This window comes from Tachysurus fulvidraco, chromosome 15 (assembly GCF_022655615.1).
Source record: "Tachysurus fulvidraco isolate hzauxx_2018 chromosome 15, HZAU_PFXX_2.0, whole genome shotgun sequence".
Taxonomy (NCBI): Eukaryota; Metazoa; Chordata; class Actinopteri; order Siluriformes; family Bagridae; genus Tachysurus; species Tachysurus fulvidraco.
Genome location: NC_062532.1, coordinates 205,001 through 223,448, shown reverse-complemented (window position 1 = coordinate 223,448; position 18,448 = coordinate 205,001). Strand labels below are relative to the sequence as shown.

At 36.9% G+C, this 18,448-nt stretch overlaps 1 protein-coding gene across 1 annotated transcript in view; it reads left to right on the top strand.

Moving 5' to 3' along the window:
- The first annotated feature begins 185 nt into the window (after nucleotides 1-185).
- cdhr2 (cadherin related family member 2) overlaps nucleotides 186-18,448 on the top strand; it is an 18,804-nt gene continuing 541 nt past the window's right edge. The window contains exons 1-31 of the mRNA XM_047801273.1: nucleotides 186-285; nucleotides 1,167-1,224; nucleotides 1,847-1,912; nucleotides 2,052-2,188; nucleotides 2,287-2,340; nucleotides 2,427-2,516; nucleotides 3,433-3,522; nucleotides 3,969-4,088; nucleotides 4,917-5,063; nucleotides 5,275-5,350; nucleotides 5,587-5,705; nucleotides 5,959-6,183; nucleotides 6,493-6,648; nucleotides 7,006-7,167; nucleotides 7,797-7,858; nucleotides 8,140-8,383; nucleotides 9,081-9,320; nucleotides 10,336-10,405; nucleotides 10,915-11,499; nucleotides 11,948-12,019; nucleotides 12,290-12,339; nucleotides 12,614-12,777; nucleotides 13,339-13,432; nucleotides 13,689-13,777; nucleotides 13,883-13,954; nucleotides 14,374-14,518; nucleotides 14,637-14,758; nucleotides 15,371-15,484; nucleotides 16,087-16,170; nucleotides 16,458-16,521; nucleotides 17,270-18,448. The exon at nucleotides 17,270-18,448 is cut by the window's right edge and continues 541 nt beyond it. Coding sequence (XP_047657229.1) covers nucleotides 277-285; nucleotides 1,167-1,224; nucleotides 1,847-1,912; nucleotides 2,052-2,188; nucleotides 2,287-2,340; nucleotides 2,427-2,516; nucleotides 3,433-3,522; nucleotides 3,969-4,088; nucleotides 4,917-5,063; nucleotides 5,275-5,350; nucleotides 5,587-5,705; nucleotides 5,959-6,183; nucleotides 6,493-6,648; nucleotides 7,006-7,167; nucleotides 7,797-7,858; nucleotides 8,140-8,383; nucleotides 9,081-9,320; nucleotides 10,336-10,405; nucleotides 10,915-11,499; nucleotides 11,948-12,019; nucleotides 12,290-12,339; nucleotides 12,614-12,777; nucleotides 13,339-13,432; nucleotides 13,689-13,777; nucleotides 13,883-13,954; nucleotides 14,374-14,518; nucleotides 14,637-14,758; nucleotides 15,371-15,484; nucleotides 16,087-16,170; nucleotides 16,458-16,521; nucleotides 17,270-17,416 — 3,927 coding nt within the window. The 5' untranslated portion in view covers nucleotides 186-276 and the 3' untranslated portion in view covers nucleotides 17,417-18,448. The remainder of the gene's footprint in view (nucleotides 286-1,166; nucleotides 1,225-1,846; nucleotides 1,913-2,051; nucleotides 2,189-2,286; nucleotides 2,341-2,426; nucleotides 2,517-3,432; nucleotides 3,523-3,968; nucleotides 4,089-4,916; nucleotides 5,064-5,274; nucleotides 5,351-5,586; nucleotides 5,706-5,958; nucleotides 6,184-6,492; nucleotides 6,649-7,005; nucleotides 7,168-7,796; nucleotides 7,859-8,139; nucleotides 8,384-9,080; nucleotides 9,321-10,335; nucleotides 10,406-10,914; nucleotides 11,500-11,947; nucleotides 12,020-12,289; nucleotides 12,340-12,613; nucleotides 12,778-13,338; nucleotides 13,433-13,688; nucleotides 13,778-13,882; nucleotides 13,955-14,373; nucleotides 14,519-14,636; nucleotides 14,759-15,370; nucleotides 15,485-16,086; nucleotides 16,171-16,457; nucleotides 16,522-17,269) is intronic.

Genomic DNA, 18,448 nt, shown 5'->3' with positions numbered 1-18,448 from the left:
TGATCTGAGGCGATTATTCCAACAAACTAGATCAGTTCATTATATTTAAACATCCTTTATCTTAGGAGATCGTTGGATCCAGACCACAATATTAAGCTCTGCAGTCTCAGGTGAGTTCAGTTGTGCTGTTTATTTCCCTCGCACCATGTTAATGATTCACGTTTACAGCGGGATGATGGCAATCGACAGGGTTTGTAGCAGACAAAGGTCTCGCCACATCCACAAGTTCACATCACTCAAGTGACAACATCCACCAGAACAGCATCGAGGACGAGAATGGGGAAGGTGAGCTGTTTTTATCAGATAGAAATAAATAATACGAACAAATAGGACATGATAGCTTCCTGCTCAGACTTTATCCTTAGCTGAAAAATCTGCGTGTGAAAGAAATATAAAGGAATAGTATGTTCTTACATGAAACATAACAATTTACATTAAGTACAAATTGGGGAACAATTTAATGAAATCAGTGGGTTTGTGGATTTTAAATTCGATTTTAATCGGATTCGATGTTGAGCTGATTTTCTCAAAGGTACAAAAGAAAATATTACTCTAAATAAACGCCTATGCTAATAATATTGTGAACATTATTCTAAAACATTTTCATCATCCAAAGAAACTCTAGGATTAAATTTAGCACTTAAACTCCAATTCAAACAAAATCATTTTTTTCTTCCATTAAAGTTTGAACTTACTTTGTGTCTTGTAATAAAATCCCGAGACACCATTAGTTTCCTGAAAAGTGCAAAGGTCAAACATAATGAGACAATTACATACGTACCTTGTTATTACAGAGACTTTGAAACTTTGAAACAACAAAGCTGAGCATAAATTATATCAGCAGATAATGAATGTAATTTATATAGACATAGAAATTTCTAAAATTATTACTTAAATTGTTTGAAATTGTTAAAAGTCCAAAGCTTTAACTAATTCTAAGGAAGCTTTTGTAGAACAAAAACCTTGTGTGTCGAGAAAATATCCAAATTTCGCCATGTGAATGTTTTCCGCACATACAGAAAATATGATTTTATACAGTATAATAATAACAGATCACATTACAGTAATGTAATTATTATTTTTGTTCTAAGATTTTGGTAAAAGTGTTGGAGCCCATATACGTGTACCTATAATATAATGTGTTTTATATTATTCTTCATTCACAGTTGGACGGAAGGGGCATGTGGAACTCCTTACTTCTGCTCTCGACTCTCTTTGCCACCTGTAAGTATCTAACTGACAGGTAAATTAGATGCACTGATACACTGTTAAAGCTTTTACGCTGTTAGCGCTTAAAGGGTTCAAAGTACAGGTTATTTATTATCTGAGTAATTTAGTCGTGCAACAGCAAATATGACATACATTTGGAAAAATCTTTTTTATCACTGTCAGTGTTGCCAATATGGGCATTGTACCTGATACTGGAAATGACTATTGATATGATGCTTGGATAGATATATAACAGTATAGGTAATGATTTGTGTATATACTACATAGGATATTCAATAAAATTCTAGGGTTGTGTTGTTATAGGAAATTAATCGGTGACAGCGACGTGTTATAGTTATATTTAATGTTGTGGATCATCCAAAAAACAAGATACATGTAGTTCCCGTTATCAGGTATCACTTATTAGTTAAAACGGCCAATCCCTAAACAGCAGTCACTAGCCTCTATTCGTTTCTCTTCCTTGAAGCCAATAATAATAATAAAATACAGTTTGTTGTGTTAATATTATTAATGTTTATTATTATTATTATTATTATTATTATTATTATTATTATTATTATTATTATTATTATTATTATTATTATAAATGATTTTGGTTTTGTGTGTGTTCTCCCAGGCTACAGTCAGAACATTCCAGTCATTAAAACATCTTTAGTGACTCTGTCTGAGGAACTATCTCCAGGTACAATATAAGTAAACAGGATGATTACAGTTGCAGGTCATGCGATAGTCTGCATCTGATTCTGCGTCTCTATGCTCCAAAACGGTAACCCCACATTTTCACCCCTTAACTAAAAACAGACAATTATTTTCCTCCACAGGAGATTTTGCATTCAAAATCGAGGCATATGATCTAGACAATGACCCTCTGACCTATGCAATCACAGAGGACAACGGTATTTTCTCTGTAAACGCAAATACCGGTGACGTCTACCTCAGAACTAAACTCGACCGAGAGGTGATTTTAGCATAAGGAACATTTAAAAACACATTCAGTAGTTTTTGGTTCCCTTAAAGGGCAGCAGTTGACCTGTTCGATAATTTTTTTCCCCTCAGACCAACCAGCTCTTTACTGTACTAGCTTCTGTTTCAGATGGGATACTTGAACCGGTAGGTTTGTTTCATACAATTTGGAAATCAGCTCAGGTTGTTGTTCTTGAACCAGTGCTCTCTAACATTACAGCTTTTGTTTTCAGACCAAAAGGCGTATTAACATCGTTGTGAATGACACAAATGACAACAAGCCAACGTTCATAAATGGGCCGTACAACATAAACATTCCAGAGGTGGGAGAGAAAAATAAGCATTTACAGTCATGCATATATACACACATGGACACAATGAGACTGAAACAATGGGTTTTAGACCACAATAATTTACATATTATGGTGTAGGTGTAGGAAAGATACAAGTCCTGCACCGTGGCCAGAGGGATTTTGAGCCATTCCTCTTGCAGAACAGTGGCCAGGTCAATATGTGATGCTGGAGAAGAAAACATTTTCTGACGCTTGCTGTGAAAACACCCCAAAGTATTTCTATAATGTTCACATCTGTTGACAGTGGTGACCATGGGAGATGTTCAACTTTACGTTTATTTTCATCAAATCCCTCTTCTTGCTGTGTGTATTGGTGCATTATCATCCTAATACACTGCAACAACTTAAGGGTACAATGTTTGAAACAATGATTGGGTGCACATGGTCCTGCAGAATAGCAGTCCTTGGCAGTGATGTGGTCATGTTCCACCTCTGAGCTCCAGTCTGGGCACACAGTAGACAAAGTGGTCATCTTCTTTGGGGTTTCTTGCCACTGTACTGCTCCCAGACAGTGGAGGGGAAGAATGGAGAGAAAAACACATAATTTACATTTTCAACAACACAAGGTTTCTGCTTCTGGCACCATTGAAACCACATGATTGTCAAATGTTTGCCTTTAACAGCCCGAACTTGAATATTGATATAGTCGCACTCCTACTTATGGAATGTGAAATCAGTGAAGATTGGCCACCAGGTTGCACATATGTAGGCATGAAACCTCCAACTCTGCATTGGCCAATGTTTCAATTTCATTGTCCAGCCCCTGTATATATGTGTGTCCGTGGTAGATTTGCTCACAAAAATAATACATTGAAATATATAACCAAAATATATTGAATAAATACCTGTAAATAAATCTATGATTTATGCATGGTTCCACTCACAGAACACCGCTGTGGGCACTACAGTGTTTGTTGTGACAGCCACAGATCCTGATGATGGACCAGCCGGGACGGTCTCATACAAATTCGATAAGGTATGTTCTGTTTCGTGGCTCTTTGGGAAAAAAGAATATGATGTAGGAGACATCCAGAAATGGAAAATGGCCAAAGTAACAGTAAAGAAAGAACTGGTTTCCACAAAGGGAATTATGAATGTTAAGAATTCTCAATGTTCTATTTGCACAATGTTCAATTTGAAGCCCTCTCAGATAGGGAAAAAACTTCAGTTCTAGCTCTCAAGAGCAATTAGGGCTTCCCCACAAACGAACAAATCAGTAGAACCAATTGAATCCCTCTCTGATGGAAAACATTAGGGTCAACATAGAAGTTTATAAATAAGAACTCAAAGAAACTACTTGGAAACTAAAAGCTGTAAGGTTTCCTCCAAAAACTGGAACTTAATGGACGAATGGATGCAACCATTCAACATTATGATTCTGATCAATACAATAGTTTTTTTTTATGTGTTTGTGTGTGATAGTCCATCCCGGTTGAAGGACTCAGTGTGTTCTCCATCTCAAGAAAAGGAGATGTTGTGTTGGACAAGGCGCTTAATTTCACAGAGAAGAGCCCGTTTTATCAGTTACAGATCAATGCGACGGTGAGTCCATCTCCATTCACAGTTTTACAGAAGAATATTGTAGTATTGTGCTGAGCTTAAAAGTTTGAAGTAGAAGTAGGACACTGCTGGAAGCTGAACTTTCAAACGATGTGTACACTGAAGAGTGTGTTTGGTGTTTTTAAGTGTTCAGTTTATTTAGCCTTCTTGATGAAGAAAAAACTATCATAGAAATTCATCACTCCAATTCTTACAGTGATTACTTTTGCACCTGCAAACAGTATTTTGGAAGTGAGTTGGAATTATTTCCCAGAGGACAACTTTACCTGATGCCTTGTAGACCTTTCTGACAAGCTTTTACAAAGAATAGTTCACTTCATGATCATATCTGCATTAGCATCCTGATTATTTTCACTCCTAGAAATGAAGTTCGGTTTCGTTGTTAATTACAATTGCAGTTTCAACCAAGAGTTTTTTTCCCATGCACAAACTTCGACAAGAAGGAAATTATTATGATTTTAGACATAATAATTTTGCTTAAAAATTGACACAAGGCACACACACACAGGCAACTAGCTAAAGTAAAGGCTTAGCCTCAGAAGATAAGTCAGTCCTCACAACTAACTCAGCTGGGTGGTTCTTATAGTTAAGCTTGTGATCACAAACAGGTGTGTAACAGTAAGCGAATGGAAATGCATTCAGTGACGGCCATGTTTTAGTACACAAGATGTTCTGGACTGTAGGACATGACAGATATTTCCTAGCTTGTTAGCATCTAGCTAGCTTGTTAGCATCTAAAGTCTCAGTAGCTATATACATAGCATACTGTATAAACATCATGTTAATCCATTGATTTGTTTATTACTTCAGGATGGCGGAGGACCATATTCGGGCAATCCCAACTTTGTTCAGTGGGCTGTCGCAACTGCCTTCATTACAGTAGTTGATATACCAGATCTCAATCCTCAGTTCTTAAATCTCCCAAACACAGCTAGAGTGATGGAGCACTCAAGTGTGGTACGTACCAGCTCCATCTGATTTAATAAGGTTTTTCTTAGCTTGCTAGCTTTACTCTTATTTTTAAAAGCTTACAAATATTAAAACCAGTTTGGAGTTACAATTTGACTTACTGTTGTATATTGGATATAAACTTTTGCTTACAAATTATGAACGACAGCTTTAAACCCTTCAATGTCATGAGCAGAGAATGTGATATTTCCTTTTCCAGGGGACGTCCGTGTTTACGGTCGTGGCCAGAGATCCAGACACGGGGATCAATGACATCATCAGTTATACCATTGAAGGTGTAATAATTTTTTTACTTTAGTTTATATACAACTCATTTTGAAATTTTATTATGAACAATTTATAGAACACACAAAAAAAGACTATGAAAGTTTACAAAGTAATTTACTTTGAGTTATAGACTTTGGGGAGTGTTAGTCAAAAATCATGGTGGAATCTATAACAATCAGTGAGACTTGCGTTCTGATTGTGGATTAAATTGTGAACTAAACTCTTTTTTTGTATATTTTTACAGACAGCAGTGTAAACGGTCTGTTCCAAATCGAGTCGGATACTGGCATTGTTAGGGTCATGAGCGACATTGACCGCGAGGCCTTAATGGACATTGAAGCTATTGTGAAGCTCACTGTGAAGGTATTAATCATACCTGCTGTATAGAACTTTACTTTACCTTTAGTCACTATGTTTTCACAAAAGTTTCAAAGCTTTAAATTGTGTCTTCCATAATCATAATAACAATGACAATACTATCATGAACAACAACAATAATAATAAAAATAGAATAGAAGACACATATTATCTTTTTAATGAATCTGGTTGAATTCATGAATTATGCACTTTTTCTCTGAAAGTTTTCCAAATTAGGTTAAAATTCTTTTTCTCCCAGGCCACCGAAGCTAATCTGAACGTGAACGGCATTCACGCGAGCACCACATCGACGCTCAGTATCCAAATCGACGATTTGAACGACAAGCCGCCGCTATTTTACAAGTGCGAAGGAGACGTAGAAGTGTGCATAGAGACAAGAGACTTCAGCGGTGAAGTGGATGAGCATGCATCCGTCGGTCTGTCCATCACAGGGTTAAACATGAGGGTCAAAGATGCAGATGCGGTGAGATGAAGCACATTTTCAGTCATACTGGATCATAAGTGATTCACAGTATATATAGTTTCCAGTTTAACCCTTAAATGATGATTCATGTAAATATAGAGTATTGCTTCTTCATGGTCATGCTTCCAGCTGTTAGCATAGGTGCATGAAAAATACAAGATGGAACAGGACAGCACTTGATAATTACCTTTTGGGTCAGATCTATTAATATTCTTTTGTTACAGATGTACTAATACACAATGGTACTAAAAAAATGGTTCCGAAGAACTAGGATGCGATTTTTTAAAATCTGTTATTTATTGCTTTCAGGGCGAGAACAGCCGTTTCCAGCTCCACCTCGAAGGAACAGATAAAGACGCCTTTTCTGTCTCACCCAAAAACGACATGTCAGACCGAGTCGTGCAGATCCTGATCAAAGACCCAGCCGCCATTGACTACGAGAAAAAACAAACCATGATTGTGCAAGTACGAGTGTGAACAAGTGCACTAGATAAAAGCAGCAGAACATGTTATTTGTTTATTGTTCCCAAAGCATTCATTCTTTTAGAAAATAACCAGAAGTCTGGAAATGAACACCAACGTTAGACGTTTTACTTTTAATCTGACTAATTCGAGTGCTATTAGAGTGGTTTGGGTAATTAGCTGGGGGATTTACTACCCATCTGGCATCTACTCATTTTACAATCGAATTGTGCACCATTATCTACATAATCAGTAATGCTCATCGAGTGATCATAACCGTTTCGCATGATTTTAAAAGTCGTACATAATTAAAATTCCCAGAACAATCAGATATTTAAAGGGATTCTTTGGTTTATTCAGGTGGTGGCCACAGATGTCGGAGAACCTAAATTTGTGTCTACAGCTACTGTCACCATTAAAATCAAGGACATCAATGATAACATCCCAAAATTTGTAAAAGACACTTATGAATTAACAGTTCCAGAAAACTGTGAAAATGGAACCATCTTGGAAACCATTACGGTATGTGTACGGATTGAGCTCAGTATCAGTTTGGGTTTGGTACCAGTTTGTGCTGAATATTAGATTGGGTTGGTCTCACTTTGGATTACTATAAATTTGTACTTACTATTGGTTTGAGCTTAGTATAAGTTGGCCTCAATTTGTGTTTGGTATCAGTTTGGATTTAGTTTTAGTATGGGCTAAATATCAATTTGGGTTTATTGTCAGTTCATATTTGCTATCAGTTTATGTTAAATATTAATTTGGGTTTAGTTTCAGTTTAGATTTATCATCAGGTTGATTTGGGCTTAGTCTCAGTTACGGCTCAGTATAAGTTTGTGTTTAGTATAAGTATGTGTTTAGACTCAGTTTATATTAGTTTGGTTTTCTTCTTAGTTTGGATTACTATAAATTTGGACTTCGTATTGAGTCGGGTCTCTGTTTGGGTTTCATCTTTCAATGTTCTCTTAATATCAGTTTGGTCTTTCTCTTAGTTTGGGTTTACTGTCAGTTTGTGCTTGTCTAGTTGAACTTACTCTTAATTTTACGATTGGGATTTAGAATAAATTTGAGTTTACTCTCAAGCACAATTTGATCTTTGTCTCAGTTTGGATTTACCTTCACTTACTCATCTTTTTTGTGTCCCACAGGCGACAGATGAAGACGCACTGGACAACAACAAGCTCACCTACACACTGCTCCCTGATAACATGTATGTACTATAAACGTGTCAGAAACTGTAGTTTACATGCAGTGGTTCAAATTAGTCTCAACCTAATAGGAAAATCTGGAGCTTTTAAAATTTGTTTAAAAGTTGTACGTTGCAAATTTTTTTAAATTGCAAAATTGTGACAGCTGCTCATGGTAGTTAATTCTGACTCCTGATTGGTTAGGAGGTGATTCGTTTTTAAACAGCAGCTCATTTGAATACATTATTATTTACTGTACCTAGTGGTGAAACATCACAACGTATGATTTACTTTTCTTTCTCAGACTGCTTTTATTTAATGTCTACACAACCAACGGGAGCATTTACGTGAAAAACGGAAAAGAGCTGGACCGTGAGCGCAGGAACTTGTACTTTGCAACTCTGCAGGCCAAAGACTCAGTGGGGAATGTGGGCACCACTGTTCTGGAGATCACCGTTGATGATGTTAATGACCAGACACCACAGTTTCTCCAAAATCCATATCAGGTCTTCATTCGTGAGAACAACGTGCTGAACACTTATGTCGAGGTGAGAGAAAAAATATCACCTACTCTGACTAAAAGTATTTGTGCCTGGTCATGGTGATGGCAGCATGGGTTTAGTATAAGTTTGGGTTTAGCTTCAGTTTGGGTTTAGACTCAGTTTGGGTTTAGTATCAGTCTAAGTTTGGTATCAGTTAAGTTTTAGTATATGTTTAGGTGTAGTTTGACTTTGATATCAGTTTGAGTCTGGTATCAGTCTGGGTTCAGTATAAGTTTGGGCTTAGTTTCAGTCTGGGTTTAGTTTTAGTCTGGGTTTAGTATACGTTTGTGTTTAGTATCGGTTTGTGCTGACTGTTAGTTTGGGTTTAGTCTCACTTTGGATTTAGCCTCAGTTTGCATTACCGTAAATGTGGGCTTAGTATTCAGAAGACTTTTGTATCAGTTTGGATTTTGTTTCAATTTTGGGTTAAGTCCAAATGAATCATTTATACACATGTTCTCACAAAAGGTGGTAAAAAGGCTAAAAGGAAAAGGAAAGACCGTTTGTTGAGGTTTGTGTTAACCTTCTGTTTACTTAATAAGGTCGTCATTTTATTTTGTCAAATTTAATTCTGGCTCTTTACTCGTATTCATTTAATTACCGTTTACAAAACAGATTCAAAGCTGTTTTCTCTGAAAAGAATCACACATCCACCTCAGATGTAGTAGTAGACTTTTACAGTGTTTGTTTGATACTTGTTTAGGCTCAAGATAACGACGAGCCAGGCACTCCCAACAGCGCAATCAAGTACGGCATTGAGCCCGGGGAATACAGTAGCAACTTCACTATCAATAAGGATACAGGGGAGCTAACCAGCAAAGGGGCTCTGGACCGTGAAGCCATCGATGTCAAGCTGAAAGGAGTGATCACACTCAACATAACAGCCACAGACATGGGCATACCAGCTCTGTCCTCTTGGGTCAAATTCATCATCAACGTCGACGTGAGTGTTTAGACCCTTAATCTTAAGACATATATGTTCATCTAACAATGTGATACGGTGATGAAACCCTCTGTATTTATGTTAGCAGTGTAGCTAAGCTGTTTATAATACAGATGAATATTAGTGCAACAACAGTTGACATTTTGTCCAGATGAGTAGCATCAGCTACGATTGAAAAATATCTTATATATGTTGGGTATTTGCAGACTGGGTCCTAATTATACCTCAGCGAAATTTTATATGAAAAACTCTTCAATATTCAATTCAAAGTTAAAACAATTATTAGCCCTAATTCAAAGTAAAAAAAACAAAACGCTTCTTTAAATGTAGTCAAATATTAAAAAATTTTAAATTTTAAAAACTGTTCAAATTAAATTGGTCATTTTTCTAACATGAAAGTTACTTTCTTAAAGCTAAACTAGTTTGCGATATTTAGCAGTAGCTAGAGATATAAGTAGCTAAATGCTTAAATCAGCCTGGACTTACATTAGCAAAGAAAACAGGCTAACTTAGTTAGCAAATTAGCAAAACTTTACTCAGCATGCAAATTAGGAAGCAAAGTTAATGTTTCAAGCAAATTCAAACAAGTCATTGCATTTTATTGATGTTGGGCAATGGAATCATCCTCATCCTCAAATTCCAATCTTCTGACACACTCTGCGCTACATACTGTAGCTGTAATGCTAACTGTATTGTGTAGCATGAAATGGTCAGTGTAGATAATGGTCCCATGGAAAATTCTTAATATCTTTATTAGTAGATAATTGTCCCTGATGTCCTGTTTTCTGACATCTGTCCATCATCGCGTAAATTAGTCAAAATTGTGCCATTGTCAAGTTCAATTTTCTTGACCTAAGGACTTTCTATTTTTGCGCTTAATTGTTGGCTTAAATATTTTTTGCTACATTTGCTGTCTGCTGAAAAGACCATTTTTGTTAGAAATCTAGTATAAGTGGTCAATCATCATGAAGTTTTTCTGACGTTGTGCTCGATTCTGTCTTATATTTCAATCCAGGATGAAAATGACAACTCACCTGTGTTCCTAAAATCAGAATACACCTTTAGTGTGAACGAAAGTTTAACAGGCAAGTTACTTGTGTGTTTGTGTGTGCTAAATTATCATTATTATTGTTAATGCTCATCATTAATGTGAATTAAAGCATACGGTGTATTTTGTTCGTCCGTGTGTAAAAGTAGTTCGGTATGAAATACCGTACAGCAGTTATTTGAGCAGCAAACTAACAGTGCTTATATTTAGCATTCCCAGTAAAAGCGCACTGGAGAGTCTGTTTTGCTACATAAATCTCCACTTCCTGTTTTAAAACAGTTACTGTACTACAGCAGGATTTAGCGTCTAAAATACGAAAGGTCTTCAGATAAAGACGAAAAAGAAAAAGGGAAGCCAATGAACTTAAATCTGAGCTAGCTAGCTAGGCTATAATGTGGGTGTAGCTTCTTCAGAATCTATTTCCGTTATCAGAATAAAAATAAACAGTTCATATTGTATCAAATAAATGTATATTCTGATTAGCTATGATTAGCTACGGCTGTACCGTGCAGTTTCGTTATGTGTTGAAAAAATTTCCTCCCACAGGCGCCTTCGTGGGTTTTGTGTACGCAACCGACGCTGATCAAACCGAATACAACAACCGCATATCTTTCCGCATTATAAGTGGCAGCGGAGGCACCTTCCTGTGCGTGTCAGAGCCTGATGGTGCAGACTACCGAGGGAAGATCATGGTGGATCCAGATGTAGCGCTGGACTATGAGAGTGAAAACAAGAAGTACACGCTGACAGTCGAGGCCACAGATCTGAACAACAATGCTGCTACCTGCATGGTGGATGTAGTGGTGGAAGATGTAAACGACACGCCGCCTAGTTTCCCTAGCGGGATAACGTTTCGTGTGGAGGAGAATACAGTGGCAGGGACGGAAATCGGTAAAATTGTCGCTAGCGACCTGGACACTCACCACTTTCTGGTCTACGAGCTTGTTTCTTTCACATGCCTCATCAACCTCACATGGGTTCCGTGTAAAGAGCAATGGTTTGATCTGAAGAGCAACGGGGCCGTGATGACTGCAGAGGGCATAACGATCGACTACGAGGAGTGCCCTCAGGTAAAAATGACCGCTCGGGTGGTGGACCTTTACACAGAGAAGGGCAGAAATGGCACAGAAGGTGAGTTGGAAGCAGAACAAAGTGGCCACCATAAACAAGTTCAATCATGAACTCTTTTTGTTAACTCTTTTAATTGAACAGTGAATAAAAATTATTATGCAATGCAGATATACAATCATATCATTGCAGTTATTGGTCAAAAATAAGACGGCCCATTGGGGCAGGAATTGTGCTGTCGTACGGAAGGACACGAGCGGTATAAAGGACTGTTAAAAACTGTATTTTTTGTGGTTTTTGGTTTGTTTTATGTCCAGCCAACACAGTATTCATTGCAGAAAAGAATACTGCGTCTCCTGTCGATGTCATGCAAAAAGAGATTTTAAAAAAAAATCCTAAAAAAGTTTTGAAGACATTATTATAATCATTTCATAATTATTTTTTTCCCCTTGCTTTAGTGACAATTAAGTACATCACATAGGTGCGTGACGTATATTATCATCTCTTTCAGGTGTTGTCCTGATTGATATTATTGATGTGAATGACAACGTACCCGAATTCATTCCAGTCCAGGAATTTTTTGGTAAATCTTAAAAATATATATTTTTTTTTATTTGTTTGTTTGTTTGTTCAGTTATTTATTTATTTCTCAATTATAACTATTTTTTGTTATATGTTTGAAAGTTACAGTAATGATTACTAATGATTACTATGATAGATACTGCATTCATACATCCTTCTCACATTATTAAAGTATACTTTAAAAATGCTATCAGCAATAAATATAATTTACAAATAGATGCAAAAGTATTGAAAATATATTATATATTAATATAAAACGTCTATATTGTAGTACTGATCTCTGAAAACATTGATCAAGACAAGAGTGTGGCCCGGGTTTATGTGAGTACTCTTTTTGTGTGTGTTTTTTTTTGTTTTGTTTTGTTTTTTTATTTGTTTTTTTTATTTAATGCATTTTGATAAATTCAAATTTACATTCTATTTTGTACATATCTACGTACCTAGACATTCTGGTGCCCATTTAAATTTATGTATGGATCTTTTTTTTTTTAAATTGCTAGCTAGCAGAAAACTAGAAATAGGCCACAGAGAATGTTATGAAATAATCTGTGAAATGACCAGGAAGGTTCTGTGACTTGTGTTTATCTCTCAAAAGGCCAAGGACAGAGATTCTGGAGACAATAAGAAGATTGAATTTAAGGTCACTTTAGTGCAGTTCGCCAGCAACAATCCGGAAGACAAGCCTCAGCCGACAAACCTCATTTTTTACGCTGAAACCGAGCAACCGGACGTTGATGGCAACTACAAAGGGATTATCAAGTGAGATTATAACAATCCACTGTTACACCGGCAGCTCTGACTAAAGAAAAATCACAAGTTTCCATTAACAGGAAATACTAATAAAGACAAATGCATACATGGTACAACATGAGACTGATAGTGAATCAAATGGATTAGAAATAGAGTTGAAATAAAAATTTCATTTAACTTTATACAGTAGACATGTTGTCCTGCACGTTCACGGGGATGAAATCGTTTCTAAATCATTCCACAACCTTAAACAGAAAAGAGGAACAAATGAGGACTTTGGGCATGGTGTATGAGAAGGAAAATCAAACTAATAATAAAATAAAAATATTTATTTATTTATTTGTTCATTTGTTTATTTATCCAATTGCTTGTAGAGGTAATTCTATTGAACGTACTCTTCAATTTATTACAATAATTTTCATTCTATTTCTATTCTACTTTATGACACGGACAGTCGCGAAGCATCTCGGTATCACATTGTACTTTGTGTGATTAACAAATAATTTTTTTAATTAATATTTGAATATTTCAACCGAACAAATCGGTTCATGATGTCGTCCTGCTTCTCAGGTCCACTAATATCCTGGAAGCCGACAAACAGGGGAAGTACCTGGTGACGGTGACGGCAAACAACGGCATTCTGAGTACAAACGAGATACTGGAGGTAAACACCAGGTCACAGAATTAATGTTAAAAAAATGAGTTTAACTTCTTTAACTATTGTCCTACTACTGTATGTTTATCATGTGGCAGTCTGAGGAAACTTACAATAAATATACTTTTAAAAAGCATCGTGGAAGTATAAGGATGGAATATCCACCCCATCATCATCATCATCATCATCATCATCATCATCAACAACAAAACAGAGATGTTTTTCACTTGTTTTTATGTTTTTTTATTCTTTTTTCTTTTTACAGCTTGTCACAGTGGACAAGACGTACAAAGTCGGCCTCCGATTTGATTCGTCCGTATTCGAAGTCAACGAAAACCTGCCTTACATCAGAGGGTGAGCGTTGCCGAGTCAGCATCCACTTAGCTTCAGTTTCACTTTCAGTTATCAATCGCCTCACGTGTTAAGCACGTGATTTTTTTCTTTCTCTCTTTTTTCCAGGGCCTTGTCCGGTGCCACAAAAGCAATGGTGCATATTGTTAAAGTGTCACCCGCTTCAAATGACGCCACACGGTAAGATCGTGCCAAATAATGCTGATAGAATTCATGCACGTAATTATAATTCTCCTGCATGTGTCATACTGATAAGTGGATTAAACTTTATTATTAAAATTGCATAATTTATGTATTATCATTATCATATTATTTTTGAATTTATATTAGGGATTTTATTAATAGAACAAATTACAGAATAATATCTTTCTTTCATTGTAAATATGTAATCATAGTATGACCGATATGGACCACTGTTCCATATTTTCAACGTTAAATAGTATCTTCTTGTCCAATTATAATAAGTCAATTTATGTTTTTATCTGAGACATCTTATTTTTATCCATTTAAAGTTACATTTATATTAGTATTGTGTTACTACTGTAAGCAAATTGAAGACACATTAACTCCATTGTAAGGTTTTTTTTTTTTTTTTTCAGGAAAGTCATGACCCTTCTAGAGGCATACTTTGTGTACCTGAACGGGACGGCGCTCGACTCGGATGACGTGGGGAAGATCCTGAACTCTCAGGAAGTGTATGAAGAGTATGGCGTCGTCTTGCAGCAGTACGGTCTCACCAGCATTGTAAGAAAACGGGAACGATTTGTGCCATTGTTTATCGTATATTAAGTACATTAGTGTCTTGCTTCTTCCGGAGATAGACTGGGGTTAGTTTATTCTTTCTTGTTCGTTGCTTTTGCAGTTGGCCAGCACAGAGAAGCCACAAGAAAACAACACGGTGTTGTTCATCATGTTGGGACTCGTGGCAGGGCTGGTGATCGTCCTGGTTGTCACCACGACATCGATGGTGTGCATTAGGAAAAAGTAAGATGTTACACAGTCAAGCGAGCGGACTACAAAGCTGCCGCTGGTGGACTATTACTCCTCAACTGCTCAGATGTATAATAGTTATAAATGAATAAATGAGTAAAATGTATAAATGAAATAATGGGGGATGTGGTAGCCTAGTGGTTGAGGTGTTGGGCTACCAATCAGAAGGTTGTGAGTTTGCTTCCTACGTCCACCAAGCTGCCACTGCTGGGACCCTGAGCAAGGCCCTTAACCCTCAGTTGTACAAAATGAAATAAAATGAATGTCGCTCTGGATAAGGGCATCTGCTAAATGCTGTAAATGTAAATAAGGGCATCTGCCAAATACCATAAATGTAACGCATTGTGGCAGTGGTTAGAAATCCTGAAAAGCACTTTTTTTTTGCTGGACTTTATTTAATGGAACATCGCATAACTGCACCACCACTGGAGAAATACTGTATATACAGAGACTGTGGCTGATTTCTCTCCAGCCCAGACTGTAGATTCATTGGCCTCTTGATATAATCCATCGCTCAGTAATAATCGCTGCAGTCATACTTGTATTGCTGCATGTGATATTTATTTGCCATTTAAAATTGGTTTCACTCGCATTTCTTTATTTTAGGTACAAGACTAAGTTGAAGGCAGCTAAGGCCATGAACACGGCAACCATGGAAGCTACTGAGTACCAGAAGGACGGACCTGTTGTTCCTGGAACCAACAAGTACACAAGAGAAGGGTGAGATACACACACACACTAGCACACACAACAACAACAACAACAACAACTACACACACTCGATGAATTTTGCTAGATTGTATTAAACTAAGCAATTTGTATTATTGTATGTATTTCTCAGTGTAATTATTAAAATGTATTTATAGGCAAGAGAAAAAATAAGCTGGTCCATACCTTTTTCATCTAGAAAATGATAATATGGATGATAAATGATAAATAAACTAGCTCAATTTTTGTTACTGTAGCATTTTAGTCACTGACTGTTGAATTTATATATTTTTAGATTTTAGCTAATTTATTTAACGGTAGGCAAAGCTGTCAGAATTTACCATCCCTGACATTACCTTCGAAAGCTAGCTCACTAGCTATTGCCTGCTTGCTAACTACTAGCATTTAGCAGACTACTAACTAGCTTGGAAGAAGAAATATTTACATTTCTTAGCTTTAAGGTTATCCACTCTCTTATTCTATGTCATGTCTTTAGCAGTCATCAAAGCTGTGAAAATGTAGCATAACATTCAAGTGACATTAGCTAGATTAGGTTTAAGCATTCAATCTCTATGAGCGATGTGACTATGTGCTGTCTGGTGTTTGTTCTCCAGGGCAAACCCGGTCCTCAACCTGAACATCGATGCTTCCACAGACCTGGGATTTGATGAGGAGGCATCCAGTGCAGAAAGAGATAGGTAGCTCTCTCCACATGCCATGCTTTCTATATTTTCATTCTTATTTAAGCCATTAAAGGAACATTAATGGAGCATGACCTAGAATCACATTGCACGTATTTATACAGATGTGTTTAGCGATTCAGGTTATGATTTGTGCACTTAATGTTGTTTTGCTTTATGAAATCTTTTTTTTTTCTTACGGCATGCTCAGGGTCTCTCAACCTATCAATTCATCAGGAACGAACATGAGAACACTGTTGTGTTGTGTGATTCTGATGGTGTGTATGTGTTCTGTGTGTTTGTAGCCTCAATTCTCTGGACTACAACATGGATATGACTATGACTGACAAGGACACCATGGCTTTGAAGGTAAAAAAAAAAAAACTTACACATAAAGCATATGTTTATAAAATGTGCAGAAAGAATGTGAATTTTGCTGTAAATAATAGTGTTTGGGGGGGCACAGTGGCTTAGTGGTTAGCACGTTTGCCTCACACCTCCAGGGTTAGGGGTTCGATTCCCACCTCCACCTTGTTGTGTGGAGTTTGCATGTTCTCCCCGGTACTCCGGTTTCCTCCCCCGGTCCAAAGACATGCATGGTAGGTTGATTGGCATCTCTGGAAAATTGTCCGTAGTGTGTGAGTGTGTGAGTGAATGAGAGTGTGTGTGTGCCCTGTGATGGGTGGCACTCCGTCCAGGGTGTATCCTGCCTCGATGCCCGATGACGCCTGAGATACCGCTAGAAAATGAATGAAGGAATGAATGAATGAATGAATGAATGAATAATAGTGATGGATGGATGGATGACTAACTTGCTTGCTTTGATGGATGGATGGATAAAGGATAGATGAATGAGTGGACAGGTGAATGGAAAAATATATAACTAGCTAGATGGATGGATGGACAGCTGGGTGAATGGGTGGAGTGGATGAAAAATAGAAATAACTAGCAAGCTAGGATGGCTGGATGGATGAATAGATGAAATAAAGGATAACTTGCTGGCTGGTTGGATGGATGGATGGGTGTATGTACGAGTGAATGAATGAACAAGTGGAGGAAAAATGGAAATATCTGAGATAAAACCCATCTATTTATTTATGTGTTTTCTCTGTTCTAGAGCATTAATGAAGATGAGGAATATGGTGACAACTCTTCCTACATCGAGCCTCTGGGTGCAGCATTGGCTCAGAGAGGGAGGAAGAAAGTCTCACAGGGTGTCGATCTCACTTTCGACAACCCGTCACTCGACATGACAGACCTGTAACACAGCTTCACTGTACTCCGAGCTGAAACTGGACGCTCCACCACTCCGTTCTCGGCCCAAAACGTCAATACTGTCAGCGAAATTTTGCACAAGCGGCTCCTGTGGGTTCACATGCTAGCTTCTTATGTTCTCAAAGCAAATTTCAGCAAATGCCATCACAACAAAAAGCATCAATTCATGTGAACGTCAATGCATTTTGTTTCGAAATAAAAAATTGTCTGATTGGGTGCATACTCTCTTTATATTGGAACATTATCTTAACATTTTACTTAATACTGAATCGTAGAATTCAAATAATCTTAAAAATCCACAGTGCTGCGATGCTACATGTGCAGTAGAAGAGAAAAAAGAGAAATGATCATTTCTCCTTCCCCTTTTACATTTGCACTGTAAATCACTTTATCATATTTTTTTAATTATAATTATACTTGTCTACATCTTTCCTGTAATCTTGTATGACGTTTAAGATTTTAATCCTTATTGGAAATAAATATTTATACCACTGTGCTGCTGAATTCTCAAATCTCTCAAATTAAAGATGTTTAATTGGTTAGAAATTTAATGAGCAATATTTTGTACGTTTATCAGAGAAGATTATTTTTCTAATGACTTGTTTTTTTTGACTTATTGAGAGAGAGAGAGAGAGAGAGAGAGAGAGAGAGAAGAGGAGATATTAAGAATGACTTTATATTGTTTATTGCTTTATTGACTGTTTATAGCTGCTATAACATTATAACTATTTCATGGACTTTCCCAACCCGTAATACAGAACTATTAATGTTTGAATGTCTGACTTGCATTTTTTTGACCTAAAAAAATTGTATTTGCTGTGATAAAATAGAAATGAAACATCTTGTGGTTTGTTGTTGTTAGAAAATGATCAATGTGAGCATGGTAACATTAACTCTATTGCATGTGGTGTTTTATTTCCTCAGGCAATACAGATCACTATGTATGTATGTTTTGGGGGAAGTCGTAGCCTAATGGTTAGAGAGTCTGACTCCTAACTCTAAGGTTGTGGGTTTGAGTCTC